Source organism: Felis catus, chromosome B1 (assembly GCF_018350175.1).
Source record: "Felis catus isolate Fca126 chromosome B1, F.catus_Fca126_mat1.0, whole genome shotgun sequence".
Taxonomy (NCBI): domain Eukaryota; kingdom Metazoa; phylum Chordata; class Mammalia; order Carnivora; family Felidae; genus Felis; species Felis catus.
In genome coordinates this window covers 62048594-62061719 of record NC_058371.1, presented here as the reverse complement: position 1 = coordinate 62061719, position 13126 = coordinate 62048594, and the positions used below count along the sequence as shown (strand labels likewise).

Sequence of the window (13126 nt, the reverse complement as noted above, 5' to 3'; positions counted from 1 at the left end):
TTGCATCGTGTAACAGAATTCCAATAAGTAGTGAATTGTATGTCGAAAAATAGTTGACAAGATGTGATACTTTGCATGGTTTATTAATTATGGACGTCTGTGCTTTCTAGCTTTAGATATCTAATCAGTAGTTGACTTACTAAGACTTCAGGGCTAATACCCATTTTCTATGAAAAGAATAAAGATTTTATTTAGAAATCGTCTTATAATTTGAGAGCCAATTTGTAAATTTTGGTTTGTTGTTTTTAGAAGTTTGGGGGCCAAAACATAGGTCCATGAACATGCAATTCTTCATAAAGCTTTATAGGCCAAAGGTCTGAGCTTTTATTTGCATTTAGTTGTTTGAAGAAAGAGATTGAGTTCCTGTAGATTATAGGGGTTAAGAGGAGTGTGTAGGGGTAAAAAGGCTCACCCGAACAGCCATGTTACCTTGAAAAAGGGCTAGCCAGTGCTGATTCTACATACAGTAGTAATATAGTAGTGTATCGTTCTACTATATAGCAGTCTTTCTATAGCTGTGCTAATTATGGGTAAAGAATTTCATGGACAAGAAAGAATGTAATTTTATATTATCAGATTTTTCTTTAAAAAGAGATTTATGAACTTCAACAGTGCAATATTGATCAACAGAATTTGAATCAAGCTTCTCTGTGAATAAAATAACAGTTTTGTTGATAAACTACCAGCGATTTTATGTTTCAGGACAAATTATACATTGCTTATACCATATTTGACCCAGATTTTTAATAACTTTCAGTCTGTATTTTCTTTTGCTTTGTACTACTTGTATTTTTATTTTCTTTTATGAAACAGTTAGCATTTGTTGATTCTGATGCACTCTTCCGTAGATTTTTTTTTTTTTACCTCTTCCTGTGTACCAGAAAACTATGCCTTTTATTCATGGGTGGTGTTGTTGTGATATTGTCATGCACACTCACAAGAAAAGCTCTGTAAGTAATTTGTTATGTGACTATGTCAGCACTATGGCACTGAGCATATATAATAGTCTTTGTATAGAAATTATTTTATCTGCTAATTAGATATATCTTCACAGGGTCGCCCAGGTGGCTCAGTCAGTTAAGCATCTGGCTCTTGCTTCCAGCTCTTGCTGACAGCAAGGAGCCTGCTTGGGATTCTGTTTCTCCCTCTCTCTGCCCCTTTCCCCACTCATGCACACACACACACACACACACACACACACACACTCTCTCTCTCTCTCTCTCTCTCTCAAGATAAATAAATATTTAAAAAGTTCAAAATATGTATATCTTCGCATATTTTTGTTATTGCAGATTGAAAGACATGACAACTGTGCCTATGACTACCTAGAAGTTCGAGACGGAAACAGTGAAAATAGCCCTTTGATAGGGCGTTTCTGTGGTTATGATAAACCTGAAGATATCAGATCTACCTCCAACACCTTGTGGATGAAATTCGTTTCTGACGGAACTGTGAACAAGGCTGGGTTTGCTGCCAATTTTTTTAAAGGTAATTCGAGGTGATTTAAAGTGTGGTATTTCCTTTGTGAGGAATAAATGTGATCTTTAACTTCGAGTTAAGAGAGGAAAGTTATACTGAATGCACTGTTGGGAAAGATATTCGGATGACTTTTGATAGTAGAAGGTTACCGGTATAATACTGGAATTAGGAACTTTCTAGAACAGGCTGGGAGCCTCATTAGGATATTCTGTCATCTGCTTTTTATGAAACAGTCAAGATGGCAAAATCCAGAAAGGGAATGCAGACAGGGAGAAAACATTTGCAATATAATAAACATAGGATTCATGATCAGAAGAAAGTTTACTGATACATCATTCATCAATTGATTTCCAAGTGACAGCATTTCTAAACCATCCTATAGATAATAGCATTCCACCACGTTGAAAATAATGTATGGCCTTCTTCGTAGGATATTCTGATACCGAAAATGCCTTTTTGACAAAGAATTATTATTGATCAGCTTTAATATTTACTCACATAACCAAATTTTAGTGTATTTTCATGTCTCATATTTGGGGTGTATTACTTAGGTAAAAAGAAAGTCATTTTAGTGCACATAGTGTCAAATTTGCATTTGGAAAATTCATAGGCACTTAACATTAAGTGTGTCATTGTAAAAACTCTTATGGGGAGAGAAACAAAACTTTCTCTACACTGATTTTTATATAATAAATGATGGATTTAGTGGTGTATGTCAAAATTTAGTGTGATTAATAACCAAACATTTTAACATTTGATTTTTTAAAGAACATTATAATGGATTTTCCCTGAGCATTACTTCGATATTCACCATATGATTTGAAAGGCAGAAAACCTTGGTGCTTTCACTAGATGTATTAAAAGTGGTTATTAAAATGTACGTTTACATGCTTTAGTTCTTCTCTATATGTAGGATTTTACAGTAGAAGAAAAATTCTATCAAGATTCTCTCCTGTGATGTTTATATATTTGGTTACCAAAAATGCTTGGACTTTGGCCAACACAGAGTTTCTGCTGAGAATACTGTTTGCTATTTTCTTAACTCACACTAGGTTATTTCTGAAGGTTGAGATTATGGAATATCTTATCATCTATGCTGTTTTAAATAGTGTATATTTATATATATATATATTTATTTCATGTGTATATATTTATATTTCCATGTATAATTAAAATAGCATACGTATTTACAAAATACGGAATTTTAATATTTCCTGGATCAGTATGTCTATATAGAAAGTGCTGAAAGCTTTACATTTAATGAGGTCCAGTAGTTTCTTTTATTTTTTTTTAATGTTTATTTATTTTTGAGAGAGAGAGAGAGAGAGAGAGAGAGAGAGAGAGAGAGAGAGAGAGAGATGTAGCATGAGCTAGGGCAGGGCAAAGAAAGAGAAACAGAGACACAGAATCTGAAGTAGGCTCCAGGCTGTTAGCACAGAGCCCGACGTGGGGCTTGAACTCACAAACCGTAAGATCATGACCTAAGCCAAAGTCGGATGCTTAACCAACTGAGCCACCCAGGCGCCCCTAAAGAGGTCCAGTAGGTTTCTGAATTTTCTTTCTTTTTAATTTACATTTACCATAAGCTGTTTCTTCATGGCATTTTTTTTTTAAATCTAAGATTGTATTGTAACTTTTTTTGTGCACTACATTTTTACAGTTAATGGCATTTCTTTAAAAGCATTTCTTAGGATATCTAGCAAACTATACTATGAAATCAACAGGTGAAGCTATATTTTTTCAGTAAGCCTTTCTATTTTATTCTGGAAATTTTATACATTGTAAGAATTCTTTTAGCCCTTAACAATCAGAAAAAAACCCACATACTTGTCTGAGATAAGGTGATCTTCAGTTGGCACTGATAGAACGTTCCAGTCCCTCCCTTGGTTCTTATACACTAATTAGATTGTAGTGACATGAATTCTGGTATACCAGCTGTCAAGGACTTATAAATTGCCCCTTCCCCTTTGTTGAAGAAATCAATCGTCCCTGTTTTATTCAGTTATTAAGTGTCACATTTTCAGAAAATTTTACACCTTAATATGTAAAACCAAATACTGTGTCTCGTTGTTTTCTCTAACTCTCGCCATCTTTGCAGAGGAAGACGAGTGCGCCAAACCTGACCGTGGGGGCTGTGAACAGCGATGCCTGAACACACTGGGCAGTTACCAGTGTGTGTGTGAGCCCGGCTACGAGCTGGGACCTGACAAGAGGGGCTGTGAAGGTAGGGCTGCATTTGCAGGTGGCGCTTCCTGCCTGAATCCTCCAAATCACCACCGCCGCTCCATTCCTTCTTTCTTTCCTATCCTGTCATTTTCTTCCCCTCTGCTTCCCTCTTTCCTTTCCTCCACAGAAACCTCTTTCCTCAAGAGGTTTCCTCAAGAGTCCTAAGACTCAGTGTTTCGTCACAGCTAACATGACTCCTAGCCTGGGTTCTTGTTATAGAATCAGTCATTTCCTCCTTTGGTTACCAGGCCACCTTGTTTATATGTGTATCTCTCTCTCTCTCTCTCTCTCTCTCTCTCTCTCTCTTGCTGTCACTATTTATCTATATCATCCATCTATCTATCCATCTATTTCTACTTTTATCTCTATCGAAACCTAGATTTTTATCCATCTGTCTGGCATTTATTTTTACCTTTTCTTAACATATTTTATAGGTACATCTCCCTTACTAAAGTGCAGAATCCTGAATCTGAGTTTTTTTTTGTATCTTTAGTATTTAGCACAAATATAAAGTTGGAGCTAAATGTGTTTTATTGATAAATGATTCATAAACAAAGAGGTCTTGCTGTTTTCCCCATTTCCTCTACACATTCTAAGAGGAGATTTCTTGCACAATGTTTTGTTGCCATGTCCTGTGATGTCTTCTTTCAGAATTTAAAGCTTTGTCTTTTTTTCCCATCTCCCCTGCTTCATCCTATTACAGGCCCCATGCTTGGATTACAAAATAAACACACTGGTCTTCCTTCCAATGGTTACTTCCTCCTTTATTCCTCTCTCAACATGTCTGCCCAAATCATCTTCATAAAGCTTGTAGCAATTTAGCGTTACTTATCATGATGTATTTATTACTTTGGTGATTACTTTTGGTGGTGCCCACAAAAGTGCAAATGGAAGTTCCCTAAAAATGAGCACCTTGCTCTCTCTGGTGTCTGCAATAGAGGACGTAACAGTGGCAAACATGGCAGACGTCTTTGCTTCCTGACCTAGTTTAAGGAGTCAGTCTCTCTGTTTCTTCTTAAAAGTTTCAACGTTTCTCTGTGACAAAAGTCTCCATCCTGTCTATTAAACTACTGATCTGCTCTCTGTACTCAGATAAAATAGACAGAGTAGGCGAAGCAGTATCTTTAAAACAGAGGGCATTGTATACCAGACAATGTGGTTGTTAGTTCAGTGTGGTGCCTAAGAATAATTATTTTACTTTATAATAATTTACCAAAAAGTGGCAGATGTGAAAGTACAGGAAGTTTTTACAATACACGAATAAATGTAGTAATATACATATGTACACACGCATATAGGCATACATACACATATATATACAAAGGCAATTAAAATAAAGAGAGCAGTTACTTTAGGTAACTCTTGACTCCCTAGGAATTAGTTACAAACCTTGTACAATATGTGTTCTTTTTACTTTTGGATACCCTGTTTTGCTAATTTCACTAACAATAAGCAAGAGAGGTAAGGTATTAAATAGTACCTCTTTTAAATAGATCATCCAAAAGGGGAAGAAAAAACAGTTGTTAAATGAGGTTTTCAACTAACAAATATGATCTATTTACTCTAGTATATCCAGCTTGCTAGCTCACTAACTCCCAAGAGTTGCTCATCTTGGGCAAAATGAGTTTGAAGAGATAAACAACTGATTTCGGTCTCACTTCATCAGCCTATATTGATGCTTACAACCATACTGTGTAGGTATTATACTACCCATTTAAAAGATAAGAGAACTGACACCCAGTTTTCTTTATGTTGTTTTCCTAACTTTAAAGTGATCTGAAATGTTGTTACACAGTCGTAGCTTGTTTGGATCCAAAACTACAAATTAGTGCCTTATAAATGGGATTAGATAATTAAAATAGTTGTAGTAAAAACTAAGGAGCCGAGACTGAGGCTTTCTAGATTTTGAAAAATCTGGAAGATGGTTGAAATTTAATGCTGAGATGTTTGGTTATCGATGGAAAGATGCTAAGAAGGGAATGACTCTATAGGAGAAAACTTTGTCCTTTTCTTTCCTTCTAGCGGCTTGTGGCGGACTTCTTACCAAACTTAATGGCACTATAACCACTCCAGGGTGGCCCAAGGAGTACCCTCCTAATAAAAACTGTGTGTGGCAAGTGGTTGCACCCACCCAATACAGAATTTCTATGAAGTTTGAGTTTTTTGAATTGGAAGGCAATGAAGTAAGTGAATAATAAATGCAATTTTTTTTTCTGTTGTGTTTTGGGAACCTCTGAAGACAATCTGGTAAATGGAAGGGAGGAAGGGAGGAAGGAGAGAAGGAGGGAAGGGTTACAGAAGTACAGTCATATAGATGTTATCGTCTTTGCTGTACTGTTCATTTCTGCAACTGTTTGTAATTTCTGTTGGCATTGGATGATATTTATTTTTATTTTATTTTTTTTTAATTTTTAAAAAAATTTTTAATGTTTATGTATGTTGAGGGACAGAGAGACAGAGTGTGAGCAGGGGAGGGGCAGAGAGAGAGAGAGACACAGAATCCAAAGCAGGCTCCAGGCTCTGAGCTGGAGAGTGAGTCCCAATGTGAGGCTCAAAGTCATGAACCACAAGATCATGACCTGAGCCCAAGTAGGGCACTTAACCGACTGAGCCACCTAGGTGCCCCAACATTGGATGATATTTTAGACTGTTTCTGGGAGACTGAAAATTACCTAGAGGGAGTTTTTACTTAGTGTATTATTATACAGCTTCATTTATCCAAGAAATATGGAAAAATTAAGGTCAGCTTCATGTCACAGAGACTTTTCTAAAAACATCAATCAACTAATATCCACTGCTTGAGTCAAAACAAAAATAGCTATTTAAGGTCTCCTGGGTTGGTTGAGCATCCAATTCTTGGTTTCTGCTCAAGTCATGATCCCAGGGTCGTGCAACTGAGACCCATGTCGAGCTCCATGCTGAGCACAGAGCTGGCTTAAGATTCTCTCTCTCCTTCCCTTTGCCCCTCTCCCCCAACTCTTTGAAATAAATAAAGTGGGCGAAGAAGCCATTTAGAATAACCTGCTCTATTTTACTTGTGGCGATGAGTATATTTTCAGTATTAAGTAGTTTTTCATTATGAACATGTTCGTGATTATAAATAAAGATTAATTTTTTAATCTCAATCAAAGAAGCATTTAGTTGACTCTATCTTTCCTTTACAAAATATAGCTTATTGTAATAAAGGACCCATTTTCTGCCAGGTGGCCACATTCAAACAAGCGAAATCATTTATTTGAGAATTCCTAGGTGCTAGTGCACACACACCAAATTCGAATGGAATGTCAAGTCTAGAAATGAGAACTTTTAGGACTGTTTCCTTTGTATGATTGGTCAACATTGGTTTAATTTCAGTTTTGTTGAGTTTTCCCACTTCCTTTTCTTTTTTTTTTTAAATTTTCTAACTTCCATATCCTTTCTTCCAATGACTTCTGTGATTGTTTTAAAACAAACATGATTTAAAGCTTTTAAGTATGATAAAATTAACTCAAAAATTATTTTGTCTCTGACATACACACACACACACACACACACACACACACACACACATACATATATATGTTGAACACTTATAAAGAAATGAGATAACAGAAATATAATGTATCTATTCTCCTGGGAAATAATAGTTGGTAATATTTAGGGATTTTTACACCATTATTTTGTCTTTGTATATGTATCTTTGTTTTTTTTCCCCCTCCTGCTTTTCTTTATTTTTTCTTAATTCCTTTTATTTTTTTTCTCTTAATTCTGCCTGTAGTAGTCCATCAAGGCACTCGTGTGCATTTTTTTAGTCCTACTAATGGTTTTGAGGTAAGAAGTTCCTGACTTTTGTGTTTCCTTAAAGGAAATTAAAATCTGAAAGGTGATGAACTTATGTATTTCAGAGAATTATAGAAATGAGAGCTCAGCTGGTCTCTTTTGAGACCTTCCTTACATCATGTGTACATTTTATGATGGCAAAAACTGTTTATGTTTCTAACATACTCTGGCCACATGACATATCATTTTCCTTTAATAATTCCCTGAAATTTGGAGAAATATTGAAATGAAGAACAGATTTTTATAGCAATTTTAGAAAAGGTTTCATATGAGCGACCCTTTTTGAAAATGATCATCTCCCTACCAGTTCTGTGATGTGGTATGAACTTAGTGTTGAATGACTTCTACTCTGTCAGTTTCCCCTGAAGCTATTAGTTGTGACAGATACAACATTTTTGATTCATTAGTTGATAGATGTTACTAGGAAGGCTAGAAGTTTGTATTCAAGAGGATGGGGGGATACGTGGTTTTAAATAAATGGGTCACTGTATTCTGAAAGCATTTTTCCCATGGGTGCTGTGTTCTTTGTTCCTGGAAGGACCCTTTATAAACTCGATAAGATATCCCAAGTTTCTTAAACTTATAATGATGTTACTATGTGGAAGGCTGTTACAGAATTCTGTGTATTTTTGTGGTTTGATGTCTTGCTTACTTAAAGACATGAGCAAAAAGTTGACGTATAGAATATCAGACAAAGTTTTAAGTCCATTGTTGTATTCATTATATTGATATCCAAAGGAAAGATGATGTCAAACAACTTTAACCTTGGTAACATTCTCCTAGTCTGTGCCAGAGCCCTCTCTAAACAGAGGCTGAAGTTGTAAACTTTTAATTTTTTCCTAACAACCTTTTGCTTATTTATCACCTAATTAATATCACAAGAAACTTCAATTTGAGTTGACATATTGCAAAGTACAGATCATGCCCCAGGGTTCAATCATATGCATTGTTAAACCTTGCTAATTACACATTTATGTAATAAGGTCATTCATGCAAGATATATTCTTTAGAATGTGCTCTGTTGGAACTTTGGAGAAGTGTATTATGGAAACATCTGTTAGAGTAGCCATAAAATTGCTTAAGAATGCCTGGCGTTCACGTAGCTTCTTCCACTTTGGTGTTGTTAGTGCGTTACATATAAAACAGAATGAGTCTACTTTATTTTAGCATAAATTCCCCTCTCCATTCGACCACATAGAGTTTTTATTTGTTTGCAATTCTATGGTATAGCGACAGAGTAACTTTATAGTGCCTAGCAACTCAAAGAAGTTAAGAAGTATCAATTTGTTTGATGAATTTGAAAGACAAGGTATCCTTTTTCTTGTATACCACAGTGTCTGTGTCTTCTTTGAAATTTCCTAAGGGTACTCTTCTGATTAGGACACAGTGTTTCTGGGAGACAGCACTGGACCAAGGCAAACTCTGTGCTGTTTTCACTAAACTGCCATGTATGATAAGTATAATTTTGGACATTTTATTTAAAAATTTCTGAACCTCAGTTTTCTTATTTTTACGGTAGAAAGGAAGGTTTCTGTTGTTAATGGTTGTTTTATAGACTTAAAATGTACCAATTTTTTTAGACTTTAAAAATTTTTCTTCTTTAAAGTTTATCTTTATTTATTTTGAGAGAGAGGTTGGGAGCAAACAAGTGAAGGGCAGAGAGAGAGGGAGACGGAATCCCAAACAGGCTCTGCACTGACAGCACACAGCCCGATGTGGGGCTCGAACTCACACAATGTGAGATCATGACCTGAGCCAAAACCAAGAGTCGGATGTTTAACCGCTGAGCCACCCAGGTGTCCCTAAATGGTCAATTCAATGTAATTGTTGTCAGCGTTAGCTAAGACAGCACATGACAAGTTCTTTCACAGTTCCTAGTGAAAATATTTAAACATTTAATTTTTTTTTTAAGGCCGCAAAGGATGTTCTTGTGACCATCAGCACCATTATCTCAACAAATATTCATCTCAGTTCTCCTAAACTCTATTCTTTGGAAAAAAAATATGTTGTAAATACACATAAAGAAACACACATTTGTATATACAAATAGGTATTCAGAGCAAAATTCACTAGTCTATTTTTCATGCCATCCACCTCATATTTGGACTCTTTCTCTGATTTTTTTGTTTGTTTGTTTACTTGTTAATTCCAATTTGACTACCAGAGGACTAAAGAGAGAAAGAAATAGTAGACTTTTCAAAAATGAATATCAATCCTCTGACACTTTAAAATCTGTGACTGTACAGTGCCTGGCTAGCTCAGTCAGTAGAGCGAGCATGAGACTCTTAAAATCTGGTGTCTATAATAATTTTGTTTTTTCTAGGTTTGCAAATATGATTATGTGGAGATTTGGAGTGGCCTTTCCTCGGAGTCTAAATTGCATGGCAAATTTTGTGGTGCCGAAGTGCCTGAAGTGATCACATCTCAGTTCAACAATATGAGAATTGAATTCAGATCTGACAACACTGTATCCAAGAAGGGCTTCAAAGCACATTTCTTCTCAGGTATCAATATTCCATGTGTATATCGTGGACTTTCAGGGTGGATTGGCTTAAATTATTATCTATTCTTCATAGTTTTCTGTAAATGTAACTTGGAGAGACATAGAATGCACAAACATTTATTGTAGGTTTAACAATTTTTTTTTTTTACTTATAAATAGAAGGTTAATAATTGGGGCCCTGATAAAATGTAGCTCCTAAGCACTTAACAATCAAATTTTATGAAGGCTAATACAAATAACACAAAGTTATTACAGTGTTTTCATACGGTGACTTTATAAATGGATGGGGATAATGATACAAGACTTTGAAAAAGTGGCAGGCTTTTTCAAAATGGTTATTTTTGTTTTTGGAATATCTGATCTCATTTTACCAACACATTTTTTGGTCTTATTATTTAACAACCTTTTTCTTATTCCTTTTATTATATTTTCATTCTTATTGCTAAATTGATATTAAAATCATATTTGCCTTACCACTATAGAAAAGATTATAGTATGAAACCTACAAATATTGACATTATAATTTTACTAAAAATAAGAGATTATCAGGTATATTTAACAGTTGACCCTTCTGTTTGGAATTTAATATTTAGTTTAACCAACTCATAGTAAAATTTCCCTCTTCTAGAGCTTGTATTTGTTAGAACATCCCTCAACTTTAAGGAAATATATGGAAATATCAGTGAAAATTCCTTTTATTTTTCCAATTTTGGAATCATACTTTACTTATAAAGATAATATGCTGAAACTTCAAAAGTAGATAAAATTATAATAAACCCTAGTATAGCAATCTATTCTGCCTTTCAGACTGGCAAGCAGTTTAAAGCAACTGAATTCCAATTATATTTTAATATTAGGTAATTTGGATTGAGTTAATTCAAAGTCCATTTATTCCAGTCCCCATGTGTTTAAAATTAATGAGATTTACAGTGCCCGGGGTTTGTTTGGGGTTTTCAGTGTAATTGAAGTTAATGGTTCACAAACTCCATTGAGGTCCACGTCATACACAGAAGTACATTCAAAATACAAGGGATCTTGGCTGTCTTATTCACCTTGCCTTTCTTCCCCCAGATTTAATTGCCTTTTAAAAATTCATCTCAGGCATTCATTTAAGATTTGTGTTATTCAAAGTAGCATTTTAATATCCTAATTTGATGAAAGCAAGGCTTTCTTAGACTTCACTATTTTCTGCATATCATGTTTTACAAATTTTACGTGACTCAGTGGTTAGAGATAACGGTTCTTATTTTAGAACCACCAAAGTATTTATTTTAAAAATGGAAATTATAAAGTGAATAAATTTTATCATAATATTAATAATATTCAGGATCCTTTTCACTGTACCATAGTCCGACATTTTACTAAATAATTACCTTTTTAAAAGATACATTCTCCATATGCTGGTGGCAAAGGATGCTAAAATTTAAAGTTACTCAGAATATTTAAAACTGATTATCTGATATTATTGGTCAGGAAAAACTTTCAAATTGTAAAGACAGATTGTTTGTGTCTTTAGAACGATACTGTTGAAATATACAGAATGCTACTTTAATTCTTATGATACAAATATAAGGGGACATAAAGAAGATGATGTTCTCCAGCACATCCAAGTACATAGTCTTTATTCCTGTCTGTGTAGCTGTGCTTTGTAAAATTATCTGAGTACCTTGGGAGTACTTGAGCCCATAACAACTAATTTGCTGTAAATCATATTCACTCATGCAGATCATTTTAGGAAATTGTGTCTGTTTTTGGTATTTATCAGTGCTATATTTAAAAAGTATAAATCAACTAGGTAACATTGAGTCTAGTCTAGATTGTTTGATGGAATGTAGGTAGTGAAGTAAATGGAACAATGAATTTCAAGGGGGAAATTAAACCCCGAGTGTTCATAGGATAGCTTCCATTTTGAGAATTTATTATGCAGGCATGCATCACCTCTTTAATAATCAAAATAAGGATGTAATGTTCTCACTATTATAGTCACCTGACAGAAGAAACAGCTGAGGAGTTAAGTAAACGGCTCAGTGCCACAAGCATTTAAACCCCAGCATGTCCTGGTTTGTCTAAGAGCGCATCATGCCCTTTGCAAATAGCCTTTGTTATGTGTTACACTCAACGTATCTGTGACCTGAAAAACAACAGATATACTTTTCACTTCTTTATTAGATTAATAATTTGTAACTCCAAGGTAATTATCATTAACTATACATTTCCATTGTTTCTTTGTGATGCATTGAAAAATATCAGCCGTTTGTCAAATTCATATTTAAAATACCGTGGTTCTAGATGAGTATTAAATCTATTTTACGTTTAATTCCCTGGGAGTTTAGGTTGGTGGGGACAATGTTTGCTCAGGGAAAGGGGAGGCAACAACATTATATTATAATAAAGAGCTTCTGTGGTACTATCAAGAGACGGTAACACGTTCGTAGTTTACCTAATGTCCTAAACATGATCATCTTACAAAGTCATAATTTACAGAAGACCACCTATTTTAATAGACATGCTCTATCCACCTTGCAAATGTTGTTTCAGAGATCTAATAATGCTTTAAATGTAATAATATATAATTATGTGTTCAAAGTTCAATAATTCATTATATTTATTAGAAAGTAGGCACGTAAACCATGGGGATATTATATTTCACAAACAAAATTGAAAGTTTTTTGTTTGTTTGTTAAAATTTACTCTTGGGGTATTTGATAAAGCGTACTACTGGATTTATTGTAACAAACTCTTTAGAAAGAAATTTAGCATAGGGATCAAGAGTCATTTACAGCGACTCTTCTAGTGGCCTCAGAAATCTCATTCTTGAGACATAGTTGTAAAGAGATATTTCAAAATCTGGAAGAAGGGTTTCAGTATACTATGATAGTGATAGAAACTAGAAACAACCGAATTTTGTGACAGGAAGAAAATGGTAAATAAATTGCATCAAATACACTTTGTGGACTTTTCCACACGGTAGAGATGGTTTAAAGATTCTGTGGTGCATAAAGTTGCATGTGACAAAACATTAATGGAAATCTAGGTACAAACCGTCTGCACGCTATGCATACAGCTAAGCATGTGGAGGGGAACAAACCTGAAAGTTGC

At 34.7% G+C, this 13126-nt stretch overlaps 1 protein-coding gene across 5 annotated transcripts in view; it reads left to right on the top strand.

Moving 5' to 3' along the window:
- Positions 1-13126, top strand: part of TLL1 (tolloid like 1) — a 213917-nt gene that overhangs the window by 167169 nt on the left and 33622 nt on the right. For all 5 annotated transcript variants that reach the window (XM_023252694.2, XM_023252695.2, XM_045055704.1 and 2 more), the window contains 4 exons: positions 1293-1488; positions 3578-3703; positions 5728-5888; positions 9848-10028. In XM_023252694.2, coding sequence (XP_023108462.2) covers positions 1293-1488; positions 3578-3703; positions 5728-5888; positions 9848-10028 — 664 coding nt within the window. The remainder of the gene's footprint in view (positions 1-1292; positions 1489-3577; positions 3704-5727; positions 5889-9847; positions 10029-13126) is intronic.